The following is a 26883-nucleotide window of genomic DNA, read 5'->3' on the forward strand; positions in this document are numbered from 1 at the left end:
GTCCTGGCAGCGGTGGCATGTGCCTCCTGCGGTGATGCGACGTCCAGGCCGCTCAGAACTCAATTTGACGTGTGGGCCCTGGTGTGCCACAGTTGAGGCCAGAGGCAGCGGACAGTGCAGGGCCACAGACACATGGCGGAGGTTTGCGGGGGACAGTGGAAGGTGTCCTCCAGGGCATGATGCAGAGGTTTGATGTTATCCGGAAGCAGCAAATGGGGGAGTGGAAAGCGTCAGCCTCGTTGCCAACACCAATTAGGCATCAGCCACATGAGGATGAAAACTAATCCCTAGTCCATGGACTCAGACGCCACCAAAGTTCAACCAGAGAGTGTCCATGAATGTCGGGGAACAGACTTAGTGGCACCGGTGCTGGTAGGATGATGCCGGTACACTGATATGAACTCCGACATTGCTAAATGAAGACTCCGTGACCTACTGGACGGCAGTGTAGGCCGGAGGCAGTGGTCAGCAGTGGCCCAAAGCCACATGTCATTGGCTCGCAATGCACAGAGTTAGTGACATCCGTAACGATGATCCTATTCCCTCCAGACTGCAACACGTCATCCTCTTACGCCTCTCCTTGCATGCAATGATATGTGTTCTGACTTTGAATGATCAATGTCCAGTTTCAATTCAGTGGCCCACTTGTGAGTAGCGTAGGCCGAGGGGAGTGGTCCGCATAGGCCCACAGACACGTGTGGTTGTACTGCTATGCACAGACTTGGTGGCACCACATCGAAGAGAGTATAGTGACATAAACTCTGCCTTAAATAGTGCTCACTGCCATGGTGTAATCAAATCTCCGTTCCAAATGTGTGACCTGCTTGTCCGTAGTGTAGGCCGAAGGCTGTAGTCAGCAGGGAACAACAGACATGTGTCGTAGGAATGCCATGCACAGAGTTGGTGGCACCACATCCAGGGGAGTACACTGACATAAGATCTGAAAGGAACATATGTACTCTTCCCTTGTGTAATCAAGACTCAGTTCAAAATGTGTGATTTACTTGACCGTAGTGTAGGCCGGGTGCAGCAATAGAGTACGTCAACGAGAATGGAGTAAAGTGTGCCTGTGTCATGGAGGCCGTGATGGTCTGGGAGGCTGCCAGGGTCACAGGCCTCAGGCTTGGAGCTTGCGCCGGCATGTGGCGGGCCCTCCTTGCAACACGCCGGTGTCGGCAGGTGATCAGTGTGGCCTGGCTGCCCAGGGGCGGGCCTGACGGGTTCCGGGTCCAGCTGTAGTGTAGTCCTAATAGTACCCAGCTATGCAGGACCTACGCCATTTACCGATAACATATACTGTGGGATTGGCTGAAAACTGAGTCGGTACACCCCCACTGCATATGTTAGCCTATGGTTTGCATTAACTAGCTCGTGGTGCCACTAGAATCTCCTGCAATCAGAGAGATTTGTTTTTGGTAGCTTCAGAACACAATAACCTCACACCCATGGAAACAATATACTACTGTTCACTCAGTCACTCGTGCTTGCTTGTGTTGCTCTCAGAGAGATACAGAGAAGAAACAGTCGAGCGTGTTCACAATAAGAATCTCATATAAAATAAGTGCACTGTTACAACTGTAACACAGTAGCAGAGATATAGAACCAGCAGTACAGCGAATAAAAAGGAATAGTATTGTTCTACCATTTTGCAATAGTCACGAACTTATACATGAATATGAAATGCATTTATAAAATAAATTGCGTACGCCTAAGATGCCTGTCTAGATGTACCTAAGTGTACCTAGCATGTGATTAGGTGCCAAAGAGCTAATGAGCCTAAGAGACTAATGGCCTAGAATCTAAGAGCCAAGAATCCCGCTAGGGTTTAGTCGAACCCCCATATCTGAATAGTGAGAGTGTGGGACTTTGTCCTGGACTTGAGTTGGACACTCCGCAAGGGATGGTTAGACCATTGTCAGTTGGAGCGATGGCATGCCGGAGCCGCAGCATCTTTGGTCAGTGTGTCGGCCTTCAAGACTCGGTTGCCTCCTGCTTACTGATAGCAAAGGGTGCTGTATTTATATAGTCTATGTACGTGTGTTACCCATTGTTTAATATGAGGATGATGTTGGGGGATTAAACCTTTGTGTGTAGATAGGAGAGGTGAAGTATGGCCCCCTGGAGAGTGTATTCATAAATTATTCATATGTGCTAAGGATGACGTCTTAGCAATATCGATCGGGCAGAACCCACCCTCATCATGATCTAGGTGAAAGGTTTAGTCCTAAAAAGGTGACAGTCCTTATAAGGCATTCATTCCCTGTAAGGCATTCTGTCCTTATTTGGAGTTATGTCCTTTTAAGGCTCGTTCATATGAAATGAAGGAGAGATGATGTAGGGAAAGAGTACGATGTTTTCTAAATCTATGTCAGGGTACGGATATGAAATATAACAAGCGGGCGCACAGGATCGCAGGCAACTCCGCTCAGGAGGACGGCGTCAGCCTCGTGGTGGGGTGAAAAGCGCAGCCCTGGGCATTCCTGAAGAGGACTACGCCCAGGGCTACATGCTTTTTATTCACACCCCTATGCTGGCCTGGTGTACGCCAGGCCAGCCCACTCTGCTCACGCTTACAGGGGGGATGTAACAAGCTATTTTTCTGCTTACTACCCCACTGGCTGGAGTGACATGGTTGCGTCTACTGTCCACTACACTCCTTACACCAGCGGTGTATGTCGCCATGGATATGGGTATGCTCTGCATACAGCGGTCAGTCCAGCACATCGCCGCCACTCTTGGCATTGTGTACTTTCCCAATCATGGTTCTCCTGCCACCTTCACAAATGCCTGGTTCCCACCTCTCCCCACATTCCGCTGTTGTGTGGCTGGGGTGTCATGCCGTTGATGAGTCATGTTCACGGCAGGCCCAGGTTAACATTGCAAGTTGTTCTGTCGTGTCTGGTGGGTGGGCATGTTGTTTTGCATGTTGTATGTGATTTTGTGACATGTGTATTGCCAGAGTTGTGAGTTGCATGGTTGTGGAGTCGAGGCGTGTGGGGTATTGATTTGGAACTTGCCAAGGGGCTGTGCATTTCCCTTGGTGCCATCCCGGTAGCGCTGGTTGATGATGGACTGTCGGAGGATAAAGGAATCATGCACACTGACTTGGTAGTTGACGACGACATTGGTGAAGAGTCCCTGGTGGTCCACTATTACCTGCACATTGATGGAATGCGTGTGCATTCTGGTGCAGTGAATGTGTGCTGTGTCACCAGGGGGCACAAGTAGGACATGTGTGCTTTGGATTGCCCCCAACATGTGTGTGCATCCAGCTATGGTGTATGGTCCTTGCTTTGTCTCCAGCGGATCCTGCGCATTGTGGTGGACGTATAGATACTGGGGTACCAGGCTGATGATGGCATCCAGGACATGTGTGAGGGACTTGGATGCGGCTGGGTGTGAGACTCCTCCGACTATGGCAGGTGTTGGTTGGGGATACCAGAGACCAACAGGTGCATCACAGCCAGCAGCTTTGTGTCGGGTGGGATGTTGGTTGTCTGCTGTGTTGGTGCCGTCGGCCTGTTGGGCGATGATGGTCAGTATGCAAAGGATGGTTGTCCTTTTGAGCCTGTAGTGGGCAATAACATCCTCTGGTGTTGAGTCTGTGAGGGTGGTTTGTTTCCTGTGGGTCCGCTGTCTTTGTCCGTGCTGCCTCTGTGGTGGTCCAGGAAGGGGTTTGGTGGGGTCCTGGGTGTGGTGGCGGTGGGTGTTGTTACCCTATTGGGGCTCCGGGCTGCGTGTTCAGTTGCCCGGGTGCATCTGTTGTTCTTCATGTTTGGCTTTGGGCTGTGCTCCCTTGTCTGGTGCAGGTTGTCGTCCGACTTTACACCAGGTCAGAGCAGGTGTTAGTTTCACCTTATCGCCTGTTTTGTGATGTTATCGCCGATGTGGCTGGTCGTTGAGAAGGTTGTGGAATGGTGTTGAAGCGGCTTTTTTCTCGGGAACGCCTACTCTGCATCTCATTAGCGATAGTTGCCGGGGTCATCTGTGGCGATGTTTTTTGAGGATGCTATTGCCGGAAAACTGGCGATATAGGCTTTTGCACCAGCTTGTGATTGGGGTGATGAATTTATTGTGAATTTGGAAGTGATAAAGTGCCGATAACTCAGCGATAGCTCCTTGAGAATATGGCCCATTGTGTATACTTACTATGACTGCACTGTATGTTAAATGCTGAGATTCCACTGTGACTGCCTTTGGTTACTCTCCTATATTGAAAACTCAATTAACAAAAATAAATAAATAAGACAAGTCCATGGAAAGTGCCTAAATATATGGATAAAATGGCCCTATTCACAAAGTTAAAATTGGTTGTAAACATAAGTACAGAATTACATTTACAGATTTGTAGAAATGTAATTTCTGGCAGGCATAAATAGATTAACTAATGAATATTTTTTTTTTTTACCAGAGAACTTTGTAATAATAAATCTGTCATAAGGGGCAGGAACTTTGCATTTCACTGTGGTTTTCCTTGGAAGTTTATATGGTTCTGGGCATTCTCAGACTTTCCTCAGATCACTCCCAACCCTAGATTTGGTCAAATATTTTGTCGAGCAAAGGGCTGGAGTAACTACTATCCAGGTGTGGAATGGAATAAACAACTCTAGATTTGGTAGAGGTGCAAGGGAAGGCTTATTTAATGAGGGAAAAATGTTTCATCCGGTAGATAAAAGAAATGTGTATATGAGTTCTCATCTGTGGAAAACTCAGCACAGGGTTAATAGACACCTTTACCAAAAGAAACATGACCTTCTCAAAAGTACACATCAAACCTGTGCCTGCGATCTTCCTATTTTACCCTCCATACATTTTTATTTCCTAACTACATGTAATTATCTGCCACAGCCAACCAGACGAACTCATTGTGTACTTCTAAAGTAGGCATTGGAAAATCATGATTCCATTTCCTGTGTCTTGTTTTTTGCTATTGTGTTGTGCACCACCAGTACCATAGCGCAGCTCCCTACGGGCAAGTTTTGTATGATAACCTTAAAAAATCATTAAACCATCATTTAATAGGTATTTTGATGTTATAACTTACATAAGGCATTTTAGGAAAACATACAAAAGATCATATTTTGAAACTTCTGTATGTTTATGTTAAGTGCTTGTTGGACACTATGACCACGTACATCAGAAACAGCTGCTGCCCAGTCCTTGACCAGATGAGTAAAGATATAGCATGAACTGAGTTGAGAAAAGGCAACTCATTAAAACAGCCCTATAGACATTTGTAAAAATTAATCTTTTACCTTCAATTCACACGGATTGTGATGCATTTCTCCTTATTTCTATTTGATATGTTCTCTTCTACAGTGGCATCTTGCAATTCAAGTACATGCATTCATGGCTCGTGCGCTTCGGATGGCACGTGCAAATGTGACAACGGATTCCAAGGACCGACCTGTAATGAAGGTGAGAAGGAATGTGTGAGTGGGACAGATTCACAGTGAATGCAATGAAAAGAAGCTGGTTGAAACTGCACAAAAAACTGATCTGTGTTGGGGGCGTGGTTTAGCCGGCTGCAAGTTGGCTGCACCCTAAGTGGACTCTGCGGGCCAAGCCTTTCATCCGACATGATCCTGCAGACACCGTTATCACCGGACTACCTGCCACAGATCCCTGTGGTCCCTGTAATACATGGAGCGTGGGGAGCCTTTCTGGAGCCCGCAACGAGCTTCCTATACTGAGATCTGCCAGGCGCCCAACTCCACGCGTGGCTGTGGGGCCTCACTGGTGGCAGCTGTTGGCTTGCGGGGTCTGGCTCTGGTGGAGGTGAAGAGCGGACTGAGCGGACTGCATCCGTGGTGTAGAACTGAAACTGCCCATTGTTTGCTGACCGCCGCTGATACAGGTAGGAGTGCACTTGCTGCGGGGGTGACCAGCGGCCGGATTGGGCGTGTGTTGCCGTACTGTGGGACCCAGATCTTAATTATGCCCGCAATATCCCGCCCGTCAGCCGGGCGGTCTCCCTGCCTCTGCCTACCTGCCTGGAGCCCCGCGACGCCGATGGCTGTCCCTGCTGCCGCCGGCCTCCTCTCTTCCTTTGTGGACCCTTGCTACTTGCAGTTCAGGCAAGTGATGGGCCGGGTGGTGTGCGTGCTCAGCGCCCTGACCACAAGAGTAAATTGGGCCCAGCCTCATAGCCGGCGGGCCAGCCTTGGAACCAACTGCACCTGCTTGTGGTTTGCTGCATGGCCTGGGAGGCCCCGCTGTTTCAGCTGGTATGTCCTGCTGACCCCCCTGACGTGGAAGGGACATCTGCCTGCCCCTTTGCTGCTCCTGGCGTGATCCTGGGCCCAGTAACTGGACACTTTGCTGGGCACTGATCAGGCCTGCCCTGGATATCCCGCCCGACAGCCTGCCGGGCCCACACTTCACACCCAGCAGCGGGCCTGAGCTGCCCTCATTGTGCTGCATGGCTGCTGGGGGGCCCCGTCAGACGGCCTGATCACCATACATATTACCTTGCTTGTTTTTCCTGTCTCCCTTGTCAGAATAGTGCTAACGTCTGAACGTCCCATTTGCTGCTGCGCTCAGAAGGGGACCTCTCTCACTGCTGGTGGAGGCACGTGGGCTGTCTCCCTAGCTCCCCCCTCCCTGCTGCGCTACCTGACCTGCCTCTCGCATCCTGACCCGCCTGCTGCCGTGACGCCCCCCATTGCTCCCGGATCCTCCACACCTATCTTCACCGATCTCATCACCTGGCTGTGTTGGTGGGAGCGGGGGTGCGCACTGTGGCCTGCTCATGGGGAAGGCTGACCCTGAGCAGCCTAAGCTGGCCTTTGACCAGCTTAGAATGACCAAGCAGGATGGGGCCGCTGTGGACTCCGGTGGGCGGACCACCCAGGCTGATGTAGGGCCGTCTTGAGACAAGGACCTTAAAGCCATCATGCTCGAGGTGAAGACAGCGGTCTCTGGTATCGCCTTGCAGCTGGACTCGCTAGCCACCCGCCTGGACACTGTCATCGCCTGAGTGGACTCCCACGACACGCAAATGTCACAGGCTGAAACTAGAATATCGGATGTCGAGGACACCGTGACAGAAGATCACCAAAAGCTCCAACAAATGGTCAAAGTGCTCGAGCTGATCAAAAATAAAAACAGGTTTGGAGGCCCGCTTCCATCGGAGCAACCTCCGCATCATCGGCATACCCGAATCTAAAAATATTCCCAAAATGGAGGATTACATTGGACAGCTAATCCGTGACTTCTTTGACAAGGTCCTGTCTCCGGTCTTCGTCATCGAGCGTACCCAACGCTCCGTGGGGCCGTGGCCCGCTCCGGGTCTACCAGCCCGCCCCATCATCGCCAACATTTTCCATTTCCGGGACCGGGATGCGATCTTGCGTGCCGCCAGGGAGAAAGGTGCGATACAGCACCAAGGAAATTCACTCGCCTTCTATCCGGACTACACCCTTGTAGTACAGGCTGCCAGACGTGAATTCCTCCCAGCGAAGAGACTCCTTCAGAAGCTTGATGTTTCCTATTCCCTCGCCTATCCGGCCAAGCTACGTGTTAACAGGGCTCCCAGACACATGTCTTCACAGAACCTAGGGCTGCTATGGCCTTTGCAAAAAAACTGGACAAGCGTCCATGCTCCCCGCCCCACGGCTCCCAGTCTGCGGCCCACGGAGACCTGAGTGACAATGATTGAACTCCTTGCTTTTTGAGCACCACCTTTCAAATGCTGTTGCCTTATTGCTAGTTGGTGGGTCGGGCAGCTGCCCACCCCACAGGTTGTCTTCCTCTGCATTAACCTCTTGGCTGTTACCTGACACTACTATTTTGTGTACCTTATGCTGCATATTGTGTTACTGTTGGCTGGTTTTGGGGTGCCATACGATGACCACTCTGGACGGTTTGCGTCGCTCTTCACCTACTGTCTCTCAGGCCACCGCAGCTGACCATCTTAGTGACAATGATTGACTTGTTGTGCTCTCATTTTTGATTATTAATTGCATTCCATGTGGTTTTGATGAATACAGGCCCCAGCTAGGCCCGCAGGACACAAGGGTTCGCTCTCCTGTAACGGAATCTATAAGGAAGTTGGCACGGAAACTGCAAAGTACAAAGACAGCATTTATTAACCCTTAAGGGTGGTCCTACAATCCACAAAACACTCTTCAGTATTGCATAGAGTAGCACAAAGAACTTGCGTACACAGTCCCCTTTTATACACAATAGAGGGGCTCATAAGTGGGTGGATACAACATGAAGCCGAAGAACATTACCATTTATGGTCATTTTCGATACTGAATCAATATGTGGGCGGAGCTAACACACTCCTTGAGCCCGCGAAAACATGGTCAAGCAAGGCTAACTGATAACAGATGTGGTCAAGTCTGGGCATGTGCCAGATGGAAAAAGGAGCTATTTATAGACTGTTACTAGGCAGATTACAAGAGCAACTAACACAGAGGTTGGACTCTTCTCGTGGGGAACACGTGGAAGCATGACAATACAAAATGGAGTCCAAACTTCGGTCAACATTACAGAGAAAACATGCTCCATAAGAGGGGAATTAATGTCTTTAGTAAATGCTTAATCACATCGTTGTTTCAATTTACAACAGACGACCCTTTCAGCATTTACTGAAGACATCCTGTTTGTTAAGATAATCATCATATATGTCAATCGTCATCATTTCTTCAACTTCTTTAGCTAGACGTTTCTGGTGAGCAACATCGGCAATAGCTTTCTTATCGGGGATACAAAATGATACACATAATGAGCAGAGTAAAGGACCACACTGAACGCAGATACAGCATGAAAACAGAACCGCTACAATAATGCAGAGACCAGTTAGAACCTTCCATCCCCAGGCAGTAATTAACGCCAAAAACCATCCAGAAAAGGACCAAGTGCCGTTTTCTGTATGGATCTCAGCTGCAATTTTATGCAGTTTATTGATGGCATTATAAACTGATGGCGTATGATCAGGGATAAACACACAACAGCTACTTCCAATAATTTTACATGCTCCTCCTCTGTCAGCTAGCATAACGTCTAATACCATACGATTCTGCAATGCAACAATTCTAGTAATCTGTAATTCCTCCGTAAGATTCCCAAGAGCAGCAGCAGTCTGATTTGTCACAGCTTCTACCACTCTTGTTAACCTTCGGATCTTCCTACTGTTCAGGGCAGCTCCAACAAAGAAAAACAGTCCTAAGTTAAAATCAATATACTGTTGCAGACTGGTATCAGTCTGATCTACATCATCAATTGATAAAGTACGTTTATACCTATTCACAGTCACATTATTCAATAATTTCAGATCCTTATGATAAGATGCGGGTGCTAGGAATACAGGAGGTAATAGAAATGATACATAGCATACCCCAGACCACCCAGCCGGCAGACGGTAGTAACCTTTATTTCCACACACAAAATACGTATTATGGGAGGCCAAGAAGGTACTATTGTTCAACCCATCAATATTCAAAACAGTAATGCAATCACTAACACCAACTGGAATAAAACCCACACTCTGGACACACAGGTCCGCTTGAGCTTGTGCTACTTGAATTACAAACTTGTCCTTTCCCACAGTGTCTCTTGTGTTCGTAAAGATGTAGGGAATGGATTCATTGTCTGGTCGGTACTCTTCCCACTCCCAAATTGTCCCATTCGCTTGTGGATACCCATTTTTGTCTTGATGGCATTCTTTATTGAGTCTGAAGAGCAATCGTCCCACTGTTGGTTTCCGAGTAGCAAAAAGCAAGGTATACCATGCTCTACAAGAGCCATTATGAGAGAAAGGAAGTGGTATAAATGGCGTTCCTCCTTTCTTCTGATGAGCTGGCATCATCCCACATATCCAACAGTTCGTAGCATTCGTAGCAACGTGGGTATGATGCAGCATCTGGATGAAAGTGTTATTCAAGTAAGATTGTCGATGCTTCAACTCTTGATACGGTAATGTATAAAAGTAGTGCTCCTCAGGCACCGCAGTTGTCAACACAAGAATTTTCCGAGCGGGAGTTACATCCTCCACGAACCATGTGGTTATCCCAACAATAGCTACTGTCAACACGAACCCTACTGCACAAAGTATTTTCTTTTTCTCCATGTCAAGGTAAAGATAAGAATAAAACCAATATCTTCCTGAAACTAAAAAGTCTGTCAGAACTCTTCCCCTTGGGCAGCGGTTGATTTCTTCACCAGCGGGCCAAGACGGGTGTCGCTACACTAATGCAGGGCTGATCCCCCCCCCTTGCCTCATCGGCTCTCCGTTTCACTAACCCAAGGGCCGTTCTGACAGTATGTCCCGGTACTGGAAAACTCACTTCCTTGGTCGAAGATGATATCGCCTTTCTCCAGGAGTCGCGTGGTCCGGAAAGAGCTCCTCAGTGGCGTTTGGCTCCGCAGCACGGCCTGTCTCTGCAGCCAAGATTTCTCGTTGATCGGTCAGCACGGCAGGTTCCACCAATCCGGGCGGCACCTTCCTACAGTGCAGAGAGTGGATCCAATTCTTTCGGTTGGAGACTCGCACAGCCGTCCTCGTTGCGAGGAGGACCTGTTCAGGGCCCACCCATCTCGGCTCCAAACTGTTCGTTCTGTCGAAGACTTTCACCATGACATGGTCACCGGGCCGGAGACCATGTCCTTCGCCGGTAGACCGATCAGGGAGCGCCTCTCGGACCTGTTGATGGATAGAAACCAAGTTATCCGTTAACTGTGCTAGATAATCGTTCATCATTACACAAGGTACATCATACATAGCCTTAGGTTTTGGCGGACCCCAAATATTCATTGGGCGTCCGAAGACAATTTCGTAAGGTGTAAGGCCAGTTCGAGAGTGTGGTACCGATCTAATTGACAATAACGCCAGTGGCAGAGCGTCTGGCCAAGTCAAAGACGTTGAAGCTTGAATTTTAGCGATCTTAAGCTTCAGTGTACCATTATACTTCTCAACTAGGCCTGCAGACTGAGGGTGAAACACGGCGTGGAACTTCTGGGTGATGCCCAGGCCCTTCAAGACGTACTTTATAACATCCGCTACAAAGTGAGGGCCGTTATCACTCCACAGAAGTCTACAGACGCCATATCGAGGGAAGAACTCTTTCAGCAGCATCTTCGCAGTAGTCATTGCAGTATTGTCTTTCGTAGGGTACGCTTCAACCCATTTGCTGAAAGCGCAGACCACTACTAGGACATACTTCAGATTATTACAGCGCTCCAGTTGGATATAATCCATCTGCAGAACCTCAAAGGGTGCAGTGGGTGTCACAAATCCTCCTGCTGGAGTTCGAGTACCTTTTCCTGGGTTGTACCTCAGGCAGATCATACAGGTCTGCACCACCCTCTTTGCTGTGCTAGCAATCTCTGGATGCTCCCAGACTTGGGTAAGCAATTTCACAATTGCGGAAGCTCCAACATGTGCTAGCCCATGTGCCATCTGAACCATAGGCTGTACAAAAGCCGTGGGTAATTTCCATCTATCCATCCGCTTATTTCTCCAGCAACCCTCGTCATCCAGTTCTCCCTCGCTAGCCCATTGTTCCCGCTCTTTGTCAGAAGCGGTCCTTTGCATTTCTCGCACTTCCTCCTTCGCATCATGCCATCTTTCCACCTGTGACTTTACTACATACACGGCAGTAGTACCGGGCTGCATCGCAGTTTCCCGTGCTACTCGATCTGCCAACGCATTCCCTTCTCCAACTTTGTCAACTACTTTCCTATGGGCGCTACACTTAACGATAGCAATTTTCTTTGGGTATGTCAATGCGGTTAAAAGATTGTGAACTAACTCTCCATGCATTATCTGTACTCCATGTGACGTTAAAAACCCTCTCTCCTTCCAGAGTAGGCCGAAACCGTGCGCTACTCCGAAAGCATAGCGGCTATCTGTATAAACATTCACACATAGTCCTATACTGAGCTCACATGCTCGTGTTAATGCTATCAGTTCCGCTGCTTGAGCTGATTTCTGTGGTATGCGTGCTGTCTCCACTATCGTTTGCAATGTAGTAATCGCATACGCTGCTGAAGTCGTACCATCTGGTAGCTTCAGGCATGATCCATCCACCCACAGTTCTCCATCTACATCTGGAAAGGGCGTATCCTGGAGATCAATACGACCCTTTGTTTGTTCCTCAGTCACGAGAATACAATCATGCGCTTTCCGCGCCTCAGGCTGGGTTTCGGGGTATGGCAACAATGTTGCCGGGTTTAACGTTACGCACCTTTTTCACGTAATATGAGGAGCCAAAAGCGTCAACTCATATCCCGTTAAACGGGCGCTGGTCAAATGCTGCGTCTTCGTTTGATTGAGTAGGGCATCGACAGCATGGGGGACTAATACCAACAACTTATGAGATAACACAATTCCCTCACTTTGGCGTATTGACACAGCTGTCGCCGCAACCGAGCGAAAACACCCCGGCAATGCTCGGGCGACAGGATCAAGTACAGCCGAAAAATATGCACAAGGGCGCTGCTTATCGCCGTGCATCTGCACTAAAACTGACAATGCACATCCATCTTTCTCATGCACATACAACGAAAAGGGTTTTGCATAATCAGGGGTCCCTAACACTGGTGCTGAACAAAGGGCCTGTCGTAGTTGCTGAAAAGCAGTATCACACTCATCTGACCAAGGGATTGGGATAGGCGTGTCCTTTGTCAAGAGGGCTAATAATGGCTTAGCTATGTGCGAAAACCCCAATATCCACTGTCTACAAAAAGAAACAAGACCCAGAAATGCACGCACATCCTTCTGTGTGGACGGTCTCGGTGTATCCAGAATTACTTGGATACGATCCGGTGTGAGTGCACGTCCCTCCTTAGACAAAAGGTGACCCAAATAAGTCACCTTTGGTCTACAAAATTGCAATTTCTTCCTAGATACCTTATGATTGTGGGATGCTAAAAAGGAAAGTAAGGATAACGTACTTTTCTCACACAACTCCAGGGTGTCAGCCGCCAGCAAGATGTCATCGACATATTGAATGAGGGCGACACCCTCGAGCAGAGCAAAGGAATCCAATTGTCGTTTCAAAGCCTGACTGTAAATGCTAGGGCTTTCTGTGTAGCCCTGGGGAATCCTACAGAAACGATAAGATCTATTATTCAATGTAAACCCAAAAAGATATCGGCTATCAGGGTGAATGGGAATGGAAAAGAAAGCATTCTTCAAATCAATCACTGAGAACATGGTCGCCGTAGGCGGGACCAAGGTAAGCAACGTCGTGATATCGGAAACCACTGGGTACTGAGGGATCACGATCTTGTTCACTTCTCTCAAATCAATTATGAATCGATAAACTCTGGCATCCGTATCCTTTTTCAGTATGGGAAGAATCGGACTGTTACAAATGTTATAGGGGACTTCCTCCACTACCCCTACCGCTATCAAATCCTGCACTATCTGTGTGAGAGCCTCCTCGCCCTCCTGGGAAATACGGTACTGTGGGAGGCGTGGTAACACCGCCCCCTCCTGGACGCTAATGTGGACCGGTGGAATCACCATTTGTCCTACATCAGTATCCGAAGTTGCCCACAAAGCACGAGGGAGGGTAGCTAACAGCGCATCCTCTGACATCGTACACATCCGTTCTGATCGGGGGTAATTGTCATTCAATATTACCCGTACACCAGCAGGGGAGCAACGGATCGTAGCCCTAAAATGCTTTAACATATCAAGACCCATAATGTTGTCCGGTGTGTACGGGGCAAGCAGAAACGGACAGGGTGCAGAAAAAGAATCAACCTTAAACATGAGGGGCTGTGAAAGAGGGCTTCGGGAGAGTGTACCGTCAAACCCTACCGATGTGACCATTAAGCCGGATGGGGGAGCCCCCGGAACCAATTGCTTAGACAGTGCACTACGTGTCGCTCCTGTATCCACTAGGAACTGATCAGTAGAGCCCAAAACCTCAGCCGATACATAAGGGCCCTTCTGATCGACTGGCACCTCAACTGATTCTAACCCCCATCCAACGCATTCCTATGCATGCTGAGAGTCATGGTACCCCGACCGGTCAATCCCTGACGCTTGATACTGATGCTGGCGATCGAAAACATTTGATCTATCTCGGTGCTGCCCAGCAGAGTCAAAACGAGCCTGTTCGTTAGAATTCCCTCGGAAGTTGGAGAAACCCCCTCTACCTCGCGGGCCACCGGGGGTATGCCCCTGACGCGATGCATGCAACACCGGGCAGTCCCTAGCCCAATGACCCGATTGCTTACAATACGCACATTGATTCCTATTCAAATCAGACCGGCCCGAGGGAGGACCATAAGATCCTCCCCTACCTCTATTACTACCCCGTCGAAGCGGGCCATAGACTTGTGCCAACATCACCTTTGTTTTCAAATCTTTCGATTTCTTTTCCTCCTGGCCCTTCGCTTCTTGCTCCTGACGCTCATAATACTGGGCGATAGTCAGGAGGGCCGTCGGTGTAGCGGAAGACCAAGAACTTTCACTCGCTTTTAGACGGGCCGCAACTGCCGGCAGCAGATTAGCCACATATTTATCCGCGAAAAGGTGGCGTCCCGTATCGTCGGTAAGCGACTGTCCACTAAAATCGTGAAACGTCTCCTCAAAGCGCGTAAAGAAATCCGCAACTGACTCGTCAACTTTCTGTTTACATGCAGCTAACATATTCCAGTCAATCTTTTTAGGGGGGATAATTGTCTTCAACTTAGCCACAATAGCAGCAGGGAGATCTAAAATATTCTGGGGCGGTTTCTGCGCAGGCTTCCTCTCCCTATCCTCATCCTCCAGTTCAGACCATCGAGCCTTAAAAGTGGCAACATCATCTACCTTTCGCACAGACCGCCACATGTCCGGTGGTAGAATAAGCCCAAAGAACAAATCTATATCTGCTAGAGTCATAACGCAAGAATTCAAGGCCCCCTCGACTTCTTCATAGAAGGCCGCTGGATTCTTGCGGGGGTCGGGCAGCGCATTCTTCAATGCCATAACATCAGCCCTATGCCATGGAGTGTAAACCCAATTATACACAAAATATCCCTTAGCATCGGCGGAGGTAATGTCCGAGCTAGTCCCCGCTCCTTTAGGAGGAACATACAAAGGCGCCGCCTCTCGCATTGGTTTAACATGCACTATGTCATCCTTATCTGACTGGGAGGTGGATGAGTGGCCCTCTGTTGTGCACGAATCCGACTGCTTCTCCACCCCTGCTCGCTGGCGCGCTTTCTCTTTAAAGACCAGCACCTCGTCCCGCAAGGCGAACAGCCACCGAGCCGTATCTGGAGCCTTAGAAAAAGAGAAAACACCATTACGCAATGCTTTAGCATCCGATGACACTTCGTCGGGCTCAAAAACACCAGAACGTTTCCGGAAAGCATCAATCACTTCCTCCGCAAAATGACCCAGAAAATACAATTTATCTCTCTCCTGCCACGGCCCCCAAGTATGGAATAATTCCTCTATGGATATCTTGCCGTTAAGTGCACGGAAGGAAATTTGCCGAAGCTCAGCCATTTGCTCGGCTGATAACATGGACCGCGTATCTACCTTACCCGTACCCGGGACGGAATCTTGTGGCCTCGGAGCAGATGCGCCAACATAAGGGGGCGGAGAGCGATCTAGTAAATAAAAATCATCATCAAGATTATTAAGGACAGGATAAAGTGGCTGCCGAACAGCGTATTGTCCCGAAACTTGTAGCCTACGCTCCTTCTCTTGCCTGTCCGTCTGCTCTCTGTCCTCCCGACGCTTCGCTTCCTGTGCTCGCACATGATCATTCTTCCGTTGTTCTTTATCAAACAGCGCTTCCTCACGCTTCTCTCGCTCACGCACCTCCTTCACCCACAACCGCACACACTCAAACATATCCTGACGAGCACGCCGCTTACACATACACTGTTCCACATACTCAATCTTACGTATATCAAACGATCCATACAAAGGCCATCGCAACTCAGGATCTTTTTTTGTATATTTCCTCCATACTGTGCTGTACATTATGGAAGAAAGACCATGCTTCACATACATATCCCTATTAGGAGTCCCCTCTGGGGGAGCTGGAGCAGATTCCTCGAGGTTCAACCGGTTCCCAAAACAGCAACACCACTTACGGAGTGCGCTGAAAGCAGGCATGCTCAGAAATAATGCAAAATATGCAATATTATAGAAAAATGGCACTTAATCGTTGCGCCGTTCAAAGTTACACAGCTCCGGAGAAATCTCTCCACATTACCTGCCTATATGTGTTGCAACGCATATATATTCACAAAGACAAATACAAAATATGACTAGTCATCACAAATCAAACTCAAATAGCCAGATCAGGCTTCAAAAACTTGGAGCAAGTACCGTACACCGGTTCTTACCAATCAAGAGTCCAGATTCCAACTGCCAAGCTCCACAATCGCCCAAACGGCTTTCACGGCAAGACCGACAGAAGAGGTCTCAGTCGAGGACCGGCGCCACCCAGACGGTCAGCTCGGAAGGGAAGGAAGAAAAACCTCGGGATGCCAGGGCTAAGACGCCGCTGGCAGTGATCACGTCCCCGGCCAAATTCCTCACCTTCGTCGCGACCAGTCCTTCGAGCATCCGAGTCGCCGATGAGCCCCACGTGACGGGCGCCAATTGATGAATACAGGCCCCAGCTAGGCCCGCAGGACACAAGGGTTCGCTCTCCTGTAACGGAATCTATAAGGAAGTTGGCACGGAAACTGCAAAGTACAAAGACAGCATTTATTAACCCTTAAGGGTGGTCCTACAATCCACACAACACTCTTCAGTATTGCATAGAGTAGCACAAAGAACTTGCGTACACAGTCCCCTTTTATACACAATAGAGGGGCTCATCAGTGGGTGGATACAACATGAAGCCGAAGAACATTACCATTTATGGTCATTTTCGATACTGAATCAATATGTGGGCGGAGCTAACACACTCCTTGAGCCCGCGAAAACATGGTCAAGCAAGGCTAACTGATAACAGATGTGGTCAAGTCTGGGCATGTGCCAGATGGACAAAGGAGCTATTTATAGACTGTTACTAGGCAGATTACAAGAGCAACTAACACAGAGGTTGGACTCTTCTCGTGGGGAACACGTGGAAGCATGACAATACAAAATGGAGTCCAAACTTCGGTCAACATTACAGAGAAAACATGCTCCATAAGAGGGGAATTAATGTCTTTAGTAAATGCTTAATCACATCGTTGTTTCAATTTACAACAGTTTCGATGCTTACTCCGAGTTGGCTCTCTTTGTCGCTATAGCCCCTCAGACGTGAAGTTCCCAGCCCATACATTGGTGCTTGTGATTATCAGCCATTTGTTATATTTTGTTTGTTGTCTGCCATGCTTTATGATTTGGCCACCCTGCGTTCACGGCGGGGGTGTATGCTGAGCGACGCCACGCCTCCACGGGATAATTCCCTTGCTTACCCTTGACTTTCCCCTTCCCAGTTGTGGGTTCCCGTGGTGGGTATGGATGGTATCTCAGCCTGTTTGGGGGGTTGGTGTGGGTGTGGTGGTTCTTTTGGGGTTGTTTCATGGGGTGACGGACGGGTGGTTGGGTTGGGGGTATTTGGGAACTGTTGCCTATTGGGGTTTTGTTGTTCATTTCTACACTGCTTCATGCCACTGGCTCCTTAATGACACGCCATTCCTATTTTATACGTCCATCTTATGCACCCAATGGGCTCATTGCCATGCTCTCTCTATGCACCTTAACAGTTCGACTCTCTGCTGAGTGCAATTCGAAGATTGTATCGGCGCCTCCGAGTGAGGCTCTGTCTGAAATTTGGATCATGTTACCACTTTGCGACCTCATGCTCACTGCGCTGAACTTATTAATGCCCCATTTTTGGCAGCACCAAATGCATCTACACGTACCATTTTTCTCTCCTATCGACTTGCATTTCACCCCCCTCCCTGTCATGGCACTATGATGGACACTGTCCTATGGATCTGGAATGTCCGGGGGCTTAATGACTACCGAAAGGCACGAATGGTCCATGGCCAGCTTATTCGTCATAGGGTAGATGTATGTTTTTTGCAGGACACCCATCTCATGCCCGCCACGTCCTCTAGGCTTCGTTCTCGACACTGGGGCGAAATGTACTCCTCCTATTACTATAACTTCTCTCGGGGGGTGTCAATCCTGTTACGTAAGGGGCTTCCTTGGCAGACTGGGAGTCGCTTTGTGATCCTTCATGGTACTCTTCACGCCCAGCCCCTTATACTTGCTGCTCTGTACGGGCCCAACTGCGATGACCCTGACTTCTTCGCACATGTCTGGCACCACATTTCAGCTCTCGGCCCTGCTGCGCTCCTCGGGGGGGGGGGGATTTTATTAGAACACTCTCTTCTATCCTTGATCGGTCCGGTCCCCATAACTCTCACCCACATGCCACTGCCCTCCTCAGCCCCATTCTCACCGATAACTCTTTGTAAGCCGCATGGCGTCACACTAACCCCGACATTTGCGAGGGCACTTGTGTCACAGGCTCCCTCGGCTGCTGGTCCCGCTTGGACCTTTGGATTACTACCTCGGACGCACTAGCTTGGCTCACCTCCGTCGACCACATGGCAAGCACCCTCTCCATCCACGCTCCTGTTCGCCTATGCTTGTGCCTTCCACACTCCCCCTGCCGTGCTTTCTCCTGGCAGCTCCCCTCTGACGCTCTTCGGGACTTGGTATTCTCAATGAAATACAGACTGCAATCACAAATTATTTTGAGCTCAATGAGGGTTCTGTGGATTCCCCGACCATGCTATGGGATAGTTTTAAAGTCGTTATATGTGGTGAATGTATTTCTAAACAGTTCGGTGTCCTTCGTTCCATCCGCAAATGGAAAATTGACAAATTGGAAAAGGAGATCAAGGATCTTGTTTCCGCTCATGTTCGGGACCCCGACCTTGGTAAGCTTCACCAGATCCGGGGAAAACTCACTGATTTCGCTGACGAGGCCAGCAGAGAACTTCCCTTTCTCAGCAGAGAAGCCCAGGCGCACCGTTTTGGCGAGGGTGATCGCCCTGGAAAAACCCTGGCTAACCTTCTCCGCCCGCCCCAGGCCGCATCCTATATTAACACCCTTCGTGATGGCGGTCCTGATCGGACAACCTCACCCGAAGAAATCAAAGCGCGCTTTATTTTATTCTATACACATTATTCTATACACAACTTTATATGGCCGGCTCAGTGCCTTCGCACAAGGTCCTCGACCAATACTTTGACACCCTCCAACTGTTATGGTTTGGTAACCCCCACCGGGAGTTTCTTGATGAACCTTTCTCCAAAGAAGAGATTCTAGCTGCGATTAATGGCATGCTGGTGACAGGGCCCCTGGCATGGACGGCCTACCGGTCTCCTTCTACAAGGCCTTTGCCCCTATTTTGATTCCTGTTGGACTTGGCCCTTTTTGGCAGGTTCACCCCTAAACTATTTGCCTTTCCTGTGACCTGGTATTGGTGGTTCAGTGTAAAGTGCGTGCGCTCTCTGAGTGCATGTGGTGAGATGCCCTCCCATAGGCATGCATGGGGGATATGTGTGTCCATGGTAATAATTCCTGGTGTGAGAGGAGTGCAGCGTCGAGTTTGGTATGTGCGAACTCGTGAGGATAAATGCTGCGCAAAGGTGTGCACAGATTTATGGTGACTGGTGGAGAAGTGCCACTTCTAGAAGTTGGCATTTCTGTGTGCTGTGTGTCTGCCTGCCTGATGTGGAGTGCATGTCTGGCTTGTGATTGAGAGGTGCTGGATGGTGTGGGGAATTCCAGGAGCCAGGGTGAGTCAGCCCAGTGGTGAATAGAGAGATCTGCATGCAGATGGGAGGGAGGAGTTGCACCTGGGACCTGAATAGGGCTGAGCCTTCCCTCCACAATGCTGGCTCAGCCCCCTGTGGTGCGTCTGAGTACCTAGCCCCCAACTAACAAAGGAGAGAGGCGATGAGTACAAGAAAGTGCTCCAAAGCTCCCCTGAACCAGTTCTGACTGGTATCCCAAGCCCTGTGCTGTGTCACAAAGGAAAAGGGCATATAAATATAGGGGCTGTGACCCCATGAAATTGTTCAGTTGTTCACTTGACGGAGAGAGGGGCTTGCTGCTGCTGGGGCCCAGGAGGGACCGCCATGGGGGCTACCTCTGTAGAAGTGGACCTCAGCTAGGTCTACCAGTGCAAGGGGTTCACCATTCTCTGCACAGAGTCCTCAGACCAATAGGAAGAAGTTGGCACAGAAACTGAAATAGAAAATACAAAGTTTAATAAACCTCATGAGGTGGAACTACATTCACACAGCACCGTTCGGTAATGAATGAAGTAGCACACCGAACAGAAGGAGCATGGTCCTTTTATAGCCACACAGGGGCTCAAAAGAAGGCGGTACAAGTACAGAAGAAGGCTTTATGTACATATAAGGTCATATAGAAATGCACAGTTGACAAGTAGGAGAAGTTAACAGTTTGCCAATGCTAGTAGACACATCCTGACAGTTACATACTACTAACAGCTGCAAGGACCGCTGCAAACTCAACTGGGCATGTGCGAAGGTGGAAGATGCTAAATATAGTTTGTTTCTAGGCAGATTACAAGAGCAGTCAACACTGAGGGAGGACAGAGCACATGGTGAGCACGTGGCAGCACATGGTAAACAAAATGGCTGCCAGAAATACAAAATGGATTCCACAAAATGAACAAGATAGCCTCTAAATACAAGATGGCTTCCACTAGTGCTAACCCAATCGCTGCCAATTAACAACAGACGACCCTTTTAGCATTAGCTGAAGACATTTGTTCCTCTGGGGTAATCTAAATATGCATCCCGTACATCTATTAGCATTATTTCGGCCACCTCTTTATTCAACATTTGTTGGGCCTTTGTTTCTGCAACATCCCTTTTGACAGGTATACAGACAGAGATGCAAATGGAGCAAAGGATTGGACCACATTGGATACATACACAGCATGTAAAAAGTATCGTAACCATTACACCCAGGATAGTCAGTAGCTTCCAGCCCCAAGCAGAAACAAGAGTCCAAAACCATCCAGCAAAAGTCCAAGTACCAGTCTCTGGATGAATTTCTGCAGCAATCTTATGCAGTTTTGATATTGCGTCATATACTGAAGGTGAGTGATCCGGTATGAATACGCAACAGCTGCTACTGATAATGTGACATTCACCAACTCGATCAGCCAGAACCACATCTAGAACCATTCGGTTCTGGAGAGCTACAATTCTTGCAATTTGCAGCTCCTCCGTAATGTTCCCAAGTGCCATAGCTGTCTGATTGGTAACAGCTTCAACAACTCTAGTCAATCGTCTTATTTTCCTACTGTTTAATGCAGCTCCCACAAAGAAGAACAAACCTAAATTAAAATCGACATACTGTTGCAGAGTGGTATCAGTTTGGTCTACTTTATCAGCACTTATTGTCCTTTTGTATCTATTTCTAGAGATATCGTCGAAAACTTTAAGGTCCCAGTGGTATGATTCAGGTGCCAGAAACACAGGGGGCAATAGAAAGGACACATAGCACACACCTGACCACCCAGCAGGTAGTTGATAATATCCTTGGCTACCACAGTTAAAGTAAGTATTATGTGAGGCTATAAAACTACTGTTATTTACACCTTCAATAGTCAGAATTTCAGTACATTCGCTTTTCCCCACTGGAATTCTCCCACAACTGCTTATACATAGATCTGCTTTAGCTCTAGTAACAGAAATCACAAATTGTTCATTACTGGTCAAAGTTCTCATATTTGTGAAGACATATGGTGTTGAAATATTGTCCGGCTGATACTCTTCCCATTCCCTTTTGGTCCCTTTGGCTTGAGGATAACCATCTTTATCTTGGTAGCATACTTTATTAAGGCGAAAAAGAAGCCCGCCTACTGTACGTCTTCCAGATGCAAACAAAAGCGCATACCAAGCTTGACAAGAACCATTATGAGAAAAGGGAAGAGGAATAAAAGGTGTTCCTCCTTTCTTTTGATGTGCAGGTATCATCCCACACACCCAACAGTTGGTAGCATTTGAGGCATTATGAGTATGATGCAACATCTGGATAAAGGTATTATTTAAGTAGGATTTTCGATGCTTCTGCTCATGGTAGGGAAGCGTAAAGTAGTGGTGTTCAACTGATACTGGAGTAGTGGCGATCAAAAGCTCTCGAGCAGGAGCTACTTTCTCAACAAACCAGGTTATTACTGCTACAGCCACCATAGCAACAACAAACCCTATAGCACAAATGATCTTTCTCTTAGCAACAGTTGATCTCATTGTGGAAATGATCAGCTTGTCGTTGGAAATAACCGTTGTAGCTCTTATCCCTGGGCAGCCATTGGTTTCTTAACCAAGGGTCAAGACGGGTGTTGCTACACTATACAGGACTGATCCCCCCCCCTTGCCACATCGGCATTCCGTTTCACTAACCCAGGGCGGTTGCTCAACCAGTCTATTTCGAGGATACAGGCTCTTTCTGTTGTCTCAGTTGGTATCGGGATACTCCAGGAATCGTGTGGTCCGGGAAGACTTCCTCAGGTTTGTCAGGTGATATGGCTTGGCCTCTTTCTCTATCCAGAATGTCCCGATAGTCGATCAAGGCAGCAGGATCCACCAAGGTAGACGGTACTTTCTTGCAGTGGGTGGAGTGCACCCAGTCCTCCTGTTCGTCACTCGGACCGCAGTTCTCGTTGAAAGGAGCACCTGCTCCGGGCCGCGCCACCTCGGCTCCAAGCTGCTCGACCTCTGGAATGATCGGATCATCACCTGGTCTCCAGGTCGAAGTCCATGGCCTTCACCTGCAGACCTATTAGGAAGAGCTTCTCGAACCTGTTGATGAATAGAAATCAAACTGTCAGTCAATTGTGATAGGTAGTTACGCATCAATACACATGGTACATCATGTATGGGACGTGGTTTAGGAATTCCCCAAATGTTCATAGGCCTTCCGAATACCACCTCATATGGTGTAAGACCAGATCGCGAATGTGGCACTGATCTAATGGACAACAGTGCTAAGGGTAGTGCATCAGGCCATTTCAAAGACGTGGAAGCCTGTATTTTAGCCAGTTTCAATTTAAGTGTGGCGTTATACCTTTCCACTCGCCCTGCTGATTGTGGATAGAAAGCTGCATGAAATTTCTGCTTGATCCCTAATCCCTACAGGACATATTCGACAACTTGCCCAATAAAATGGGGTCTGTTATCACTCCATAAAAGTTTACAAACACCAAATCTAGGGAACAATTCCTTCAAAAGTACTTTTGCTGTAGTGAGAGCTGTATTGTCCTTCGTAGGGTATGCCTCTATCCATTTACTGAAGGCACATACCACTACCAAAACATACTTTAAGTTGTTACAGCGCTCAAGCCGGATGTAATCCATTTGCAAAACTTCAAAAGGTGTGGTTGGCGTAGCAAACCCTCCTGTAGGAGTTCATGTCCCTTTACCAGGATCTTTTTAGCTGTGCCGGCAATTTCTGGATGCTCCCAAACTTGCGTGAGCAATTCCGTTATCGAGGAGGCTCCAACATGTGCCGGCCCATGTGCCATATGAATCATAGGTTGTAAATAGGCTGTAGGCAATCTCCATTTGCTCATCTCTTTATTCCTCCAACAGCCCTCATCGTCCAATGTTCCCTCCTTAGACCATTGCTCAATTTCTTCTGCAGAAGCAGATCTCTGCATATCTAGCACTTCCTGTCTGGTATCATGCCAGCGTTCAGCCTGTGACTTCACTACGTACATAGACGTGGTGCTTCGCTGCATGGCAGTTTCTCGGGTTGTTTGGTCTGCAAAAGCATTGCCTTGTCCTATCTTATCAATTACTTTCTTATGTGCGCTACATTTAACAATTGATATTCTCTTCAGGTACGTTAAAGCAGTCAAGAGAGTACTAATTCTCCATGCATTATGTGCATCCCGTGGGATGTAAGAAAGTCCCTCTCCTTCCAGAGTAGCCCAAAATCATGTGCTACTCCGAAAGCATAGCGGCTATCTGTATAAATGTTCACAGATAAGTCAGTACTAAGTTCACACGCTCGTGTCAAAGCTATTAGCTCGGCTGCCTGAGCTGACTTCTGTGGAATACAAGCTGTCTCAACTACTGTCTAAAGTGTTGTAATTGCATATGCAGCTGACGTTGTACCATCTGGTAACTTCAAACAGGACCCATCAACCCATAGTTCCTCATCAACACTTGAAAGGGGCGCGTCTTGCAAATCGACACAAACCTTCGTCTGTTCCTCAGTAAGGAATATACAATCATGAGACTCCTGTGACTGAGACTGAGTCACCGGGTATGGCAACAAAGTGGCTGGGTTTAGTCTCGCACATCTCTTCAGTGTAATGAGAGGGGCCAACAATGTCAATTCGTATCCTGTCAGATGAGCACTAGTTAAATGCTGTGTCTTCGTCTGATTTAAAAGGGCATCAACCACATGGGGTACTAGCACCAACAGCTTATGTGACAAAACTATCCCTTCACTCTGACGTATTGACACAGCTGTTGCTGCAACTGAACGGAAGCATCCAGGCAATGCACGAGCAACAGGATCAAGTACTGCTGGAAAATATGCACAGGGACGCTGTTTGTCACTGTGTGTCTGCACTAAAACTGAAAGTGCGCAACCATCTCTTTTGTGTACATAGAGTGTAAAAGCCTTGGTGTAATCCGGAGCACCTAATACTGGTGCAGAACAAAGGGCTTGTTGCAATTGTTGGAAAGCATTCTGGCATTCAGTCGTCCATGGAAGGGGCATTGGAATATCTTTAGTCAGAATAGCCAACAGGGGTTTAACAATATGTGAAAACCCTAATATCCATTGCCTACAAAAAGAAGTAAGACCTATGAATGCACGGACATCTTTCTGAGTACGGGGCACTGGTGTGTCTAAAATAGCTTGAATGCGATCTGGTGTGAGTGCACGTCCCTCCTTAGACAGAAAGTGACCTAAGTAGGTTACCTTCGGTCTACAATATTGCAATTTCTTTCGTGACACTTTGTGATGATGGGAAGCAAGAAAAGAAAGCAAGGACAAAGTACATTTTTCACACTGTTCAGGGGTATCGGCTGCCAACAAGATGTCATCGACATATTGTATTAGAGCCACACCTTCAGGCAAAATGAAAGAATCAAGTTGTCTTTTTAATGCTTGACTGTAAATACTAGGACTCTCAGTATAGCCTTGAGGAACTCTACAAAATCTATACGATCGATTATTCAAAGTGAAACCGAACAAATATCGGCTATCAGGATGAATAGGGATCGAAAAGAAAGCATTCTTCAAGTCTATCACAGAGAATGTAGATGGCTTCCACTAATGCTAACCCAATCGCTGCCAATTTACAACACCTCCCCGCTGGAGGGCCGTGTGTGCTGGGCCCTGGGCCCAGCTCTGCCCCTTCAATTTTCCAGGACCTTGGAGGAGCTTGTTCCTGATTCAGCGCCATGGGAGCGCTGTACTTGTGTTCCTTTTTATTTTCCCAGAAGAGGAGCGTGTCTGCTCCGTGGCACTGCAGCTCTTTAAGGGGGAATCCCCAGTGTGGGGATTCCCCCATGATGCTGCCGGGAGCGGGTGCCCACCCCGCATTATGGTGCCTTTGATAGTGGGAGCCTACCCTGCTTTATTCTTATTTTTATGCAGATTAGCGGGAGCCCATCCCGCTTATTTCTATGATTTTTATCCTGTGCCCACCCCGGTATGTATGTCCTGTTTCGAGGGAGCCTACCCCTCATTGCGCCCGAAGCCGCTGTTGCTCGAACCACGGCCGCCCGGAAGTCAGGCAAGTCTGCCTGTGATGTGAGCGGGGCCTGCAGCAGGTCCGGAAGAGGCACCAGTGTGGTGGGCTGACACGGGGCTCCCATGAGCTGTCGGGAGCCCCTGCGCCAGAAAGGGAGTGCTGGCAGAGCCTCGCGGGCTCCAGAGAAAAAGTCCCGGGACCCAGGAGGGGGCCCGGGTGAAGCGAGGAAGAGCCGGGAGCCTGCCCCACCTCCGTGTGCTGGAAGTTGAGGCCCCGATCCCAGGAGAGGGAACGGGCAAAGAGGAGAGCACCCAGGAGCAGCGCAGGAGATCGGAGGAGTGGAGAAGTGCCTACAAGAGCCCGGTGAGTAGGGGCTCTACTGTTTGGTGGTGACGGTCGAGGCACAGGCTTGTCCTCAGATTCTGAGTGGCCCGTCTGTCAGCGGGCCGCTCCAATGAGGCATGTAGTGTTTGGGGGCATATTGAGGCACCTGAGCGGTCCCGCAGAGGAGCGGGCTGCTCCCACGGGGGCACATTGTTTTCCGGGCCCTAGTGGGGGCCCAAGGGGCATTCTGGTGCCAGTACCTCTTGACTTCCTCAGTTGCTCCGCCGTAGCGGGCAACTGCAACGATTGGGCAAGTTTAGTTGTGGCCATTATTGTTCAAAGCCCCAGAAGAGGGCTCAGGCCATTTTTGCCCACTGCCCCGCCTGATAGATGGCAGCGGCCACGTTTGGGGCACATTTGCATAAGGGCACATTGAGAGCCCAAGCCTCATTTGATATTTACAGCTGCCCAGCAAGTAGTGGGCAGCTGCACCGTTTAGGCTATGTTTTCTTCCAGGGGCATTTTGAGTTAGGAGTGAGATGCACTCCTTTGCCCCTGACACTCACAGCTGCGCAGCACTTAGTGCCAGCTGCAACATTTAGGCCTGTGCAGATTGCGCACCCTTGACTTTCGCTGCTTTGGCAGCGCGCCCTGACTTTTGGGACTCAGGGCATTTGAGCCCCCTGTTTAGATGGCCAGTTGACCAGGGGGACTGTTAAGATTATAGGGCGCCAGGCCCTAATGTGATTATGTGGTGCAAGGAAATGTAATGTAGGTAGTATGATTTACGCACCCTGTTTTATACCTCTAAATGTGGTTCTTGTGATTATTAGGTTGTTTTGCATATTATGGTTTATGCTAATGAGATTTATTTCCTAA

General features: G+C 48.7%; 1 protein-coding gene across 2 annotated transcripts in view; it reads left to right on the top strand.

Annotated features, from left to right (window-relative positions):
* LOC146839637 (uncharacterized) overlaps nt 1-26883 on the top strand; it is a 590171-nt gene that overhangs the window by 269862 nt on the left and 293426 nt on the right. Inside the window, exon 7 of one of the 2 annotated variants that reach the window (XM_085650371.1) lies at nt 5320-5418. The exons of the other annotated variant lie outside the window; for it this stretch is intronic. Within the exon in view, the coding sequence (XP_085506497.1) occupies nt 5320-5418 (99 nt within the window). The remainder of the gene's footprint in view (nt 1-5319; nt 5419-26883) is intronic. 2 annotated transcript variants of the gene reach the window in all.

This window comes from Triturus cristatus, chromosome 4_1, assembly GCF_964204655.1.
Source record: "Triturus cristatus chromosome 4_1, aTriCri1.1, whole genome shotgun sequence".
NCBI classification, from domain to species: domain Eukaryota; kingdom Metazoa; phylum Chordata; class Amphibia; order Caudata; family Salamandridae; genus Triturus; species Triturus cristatus.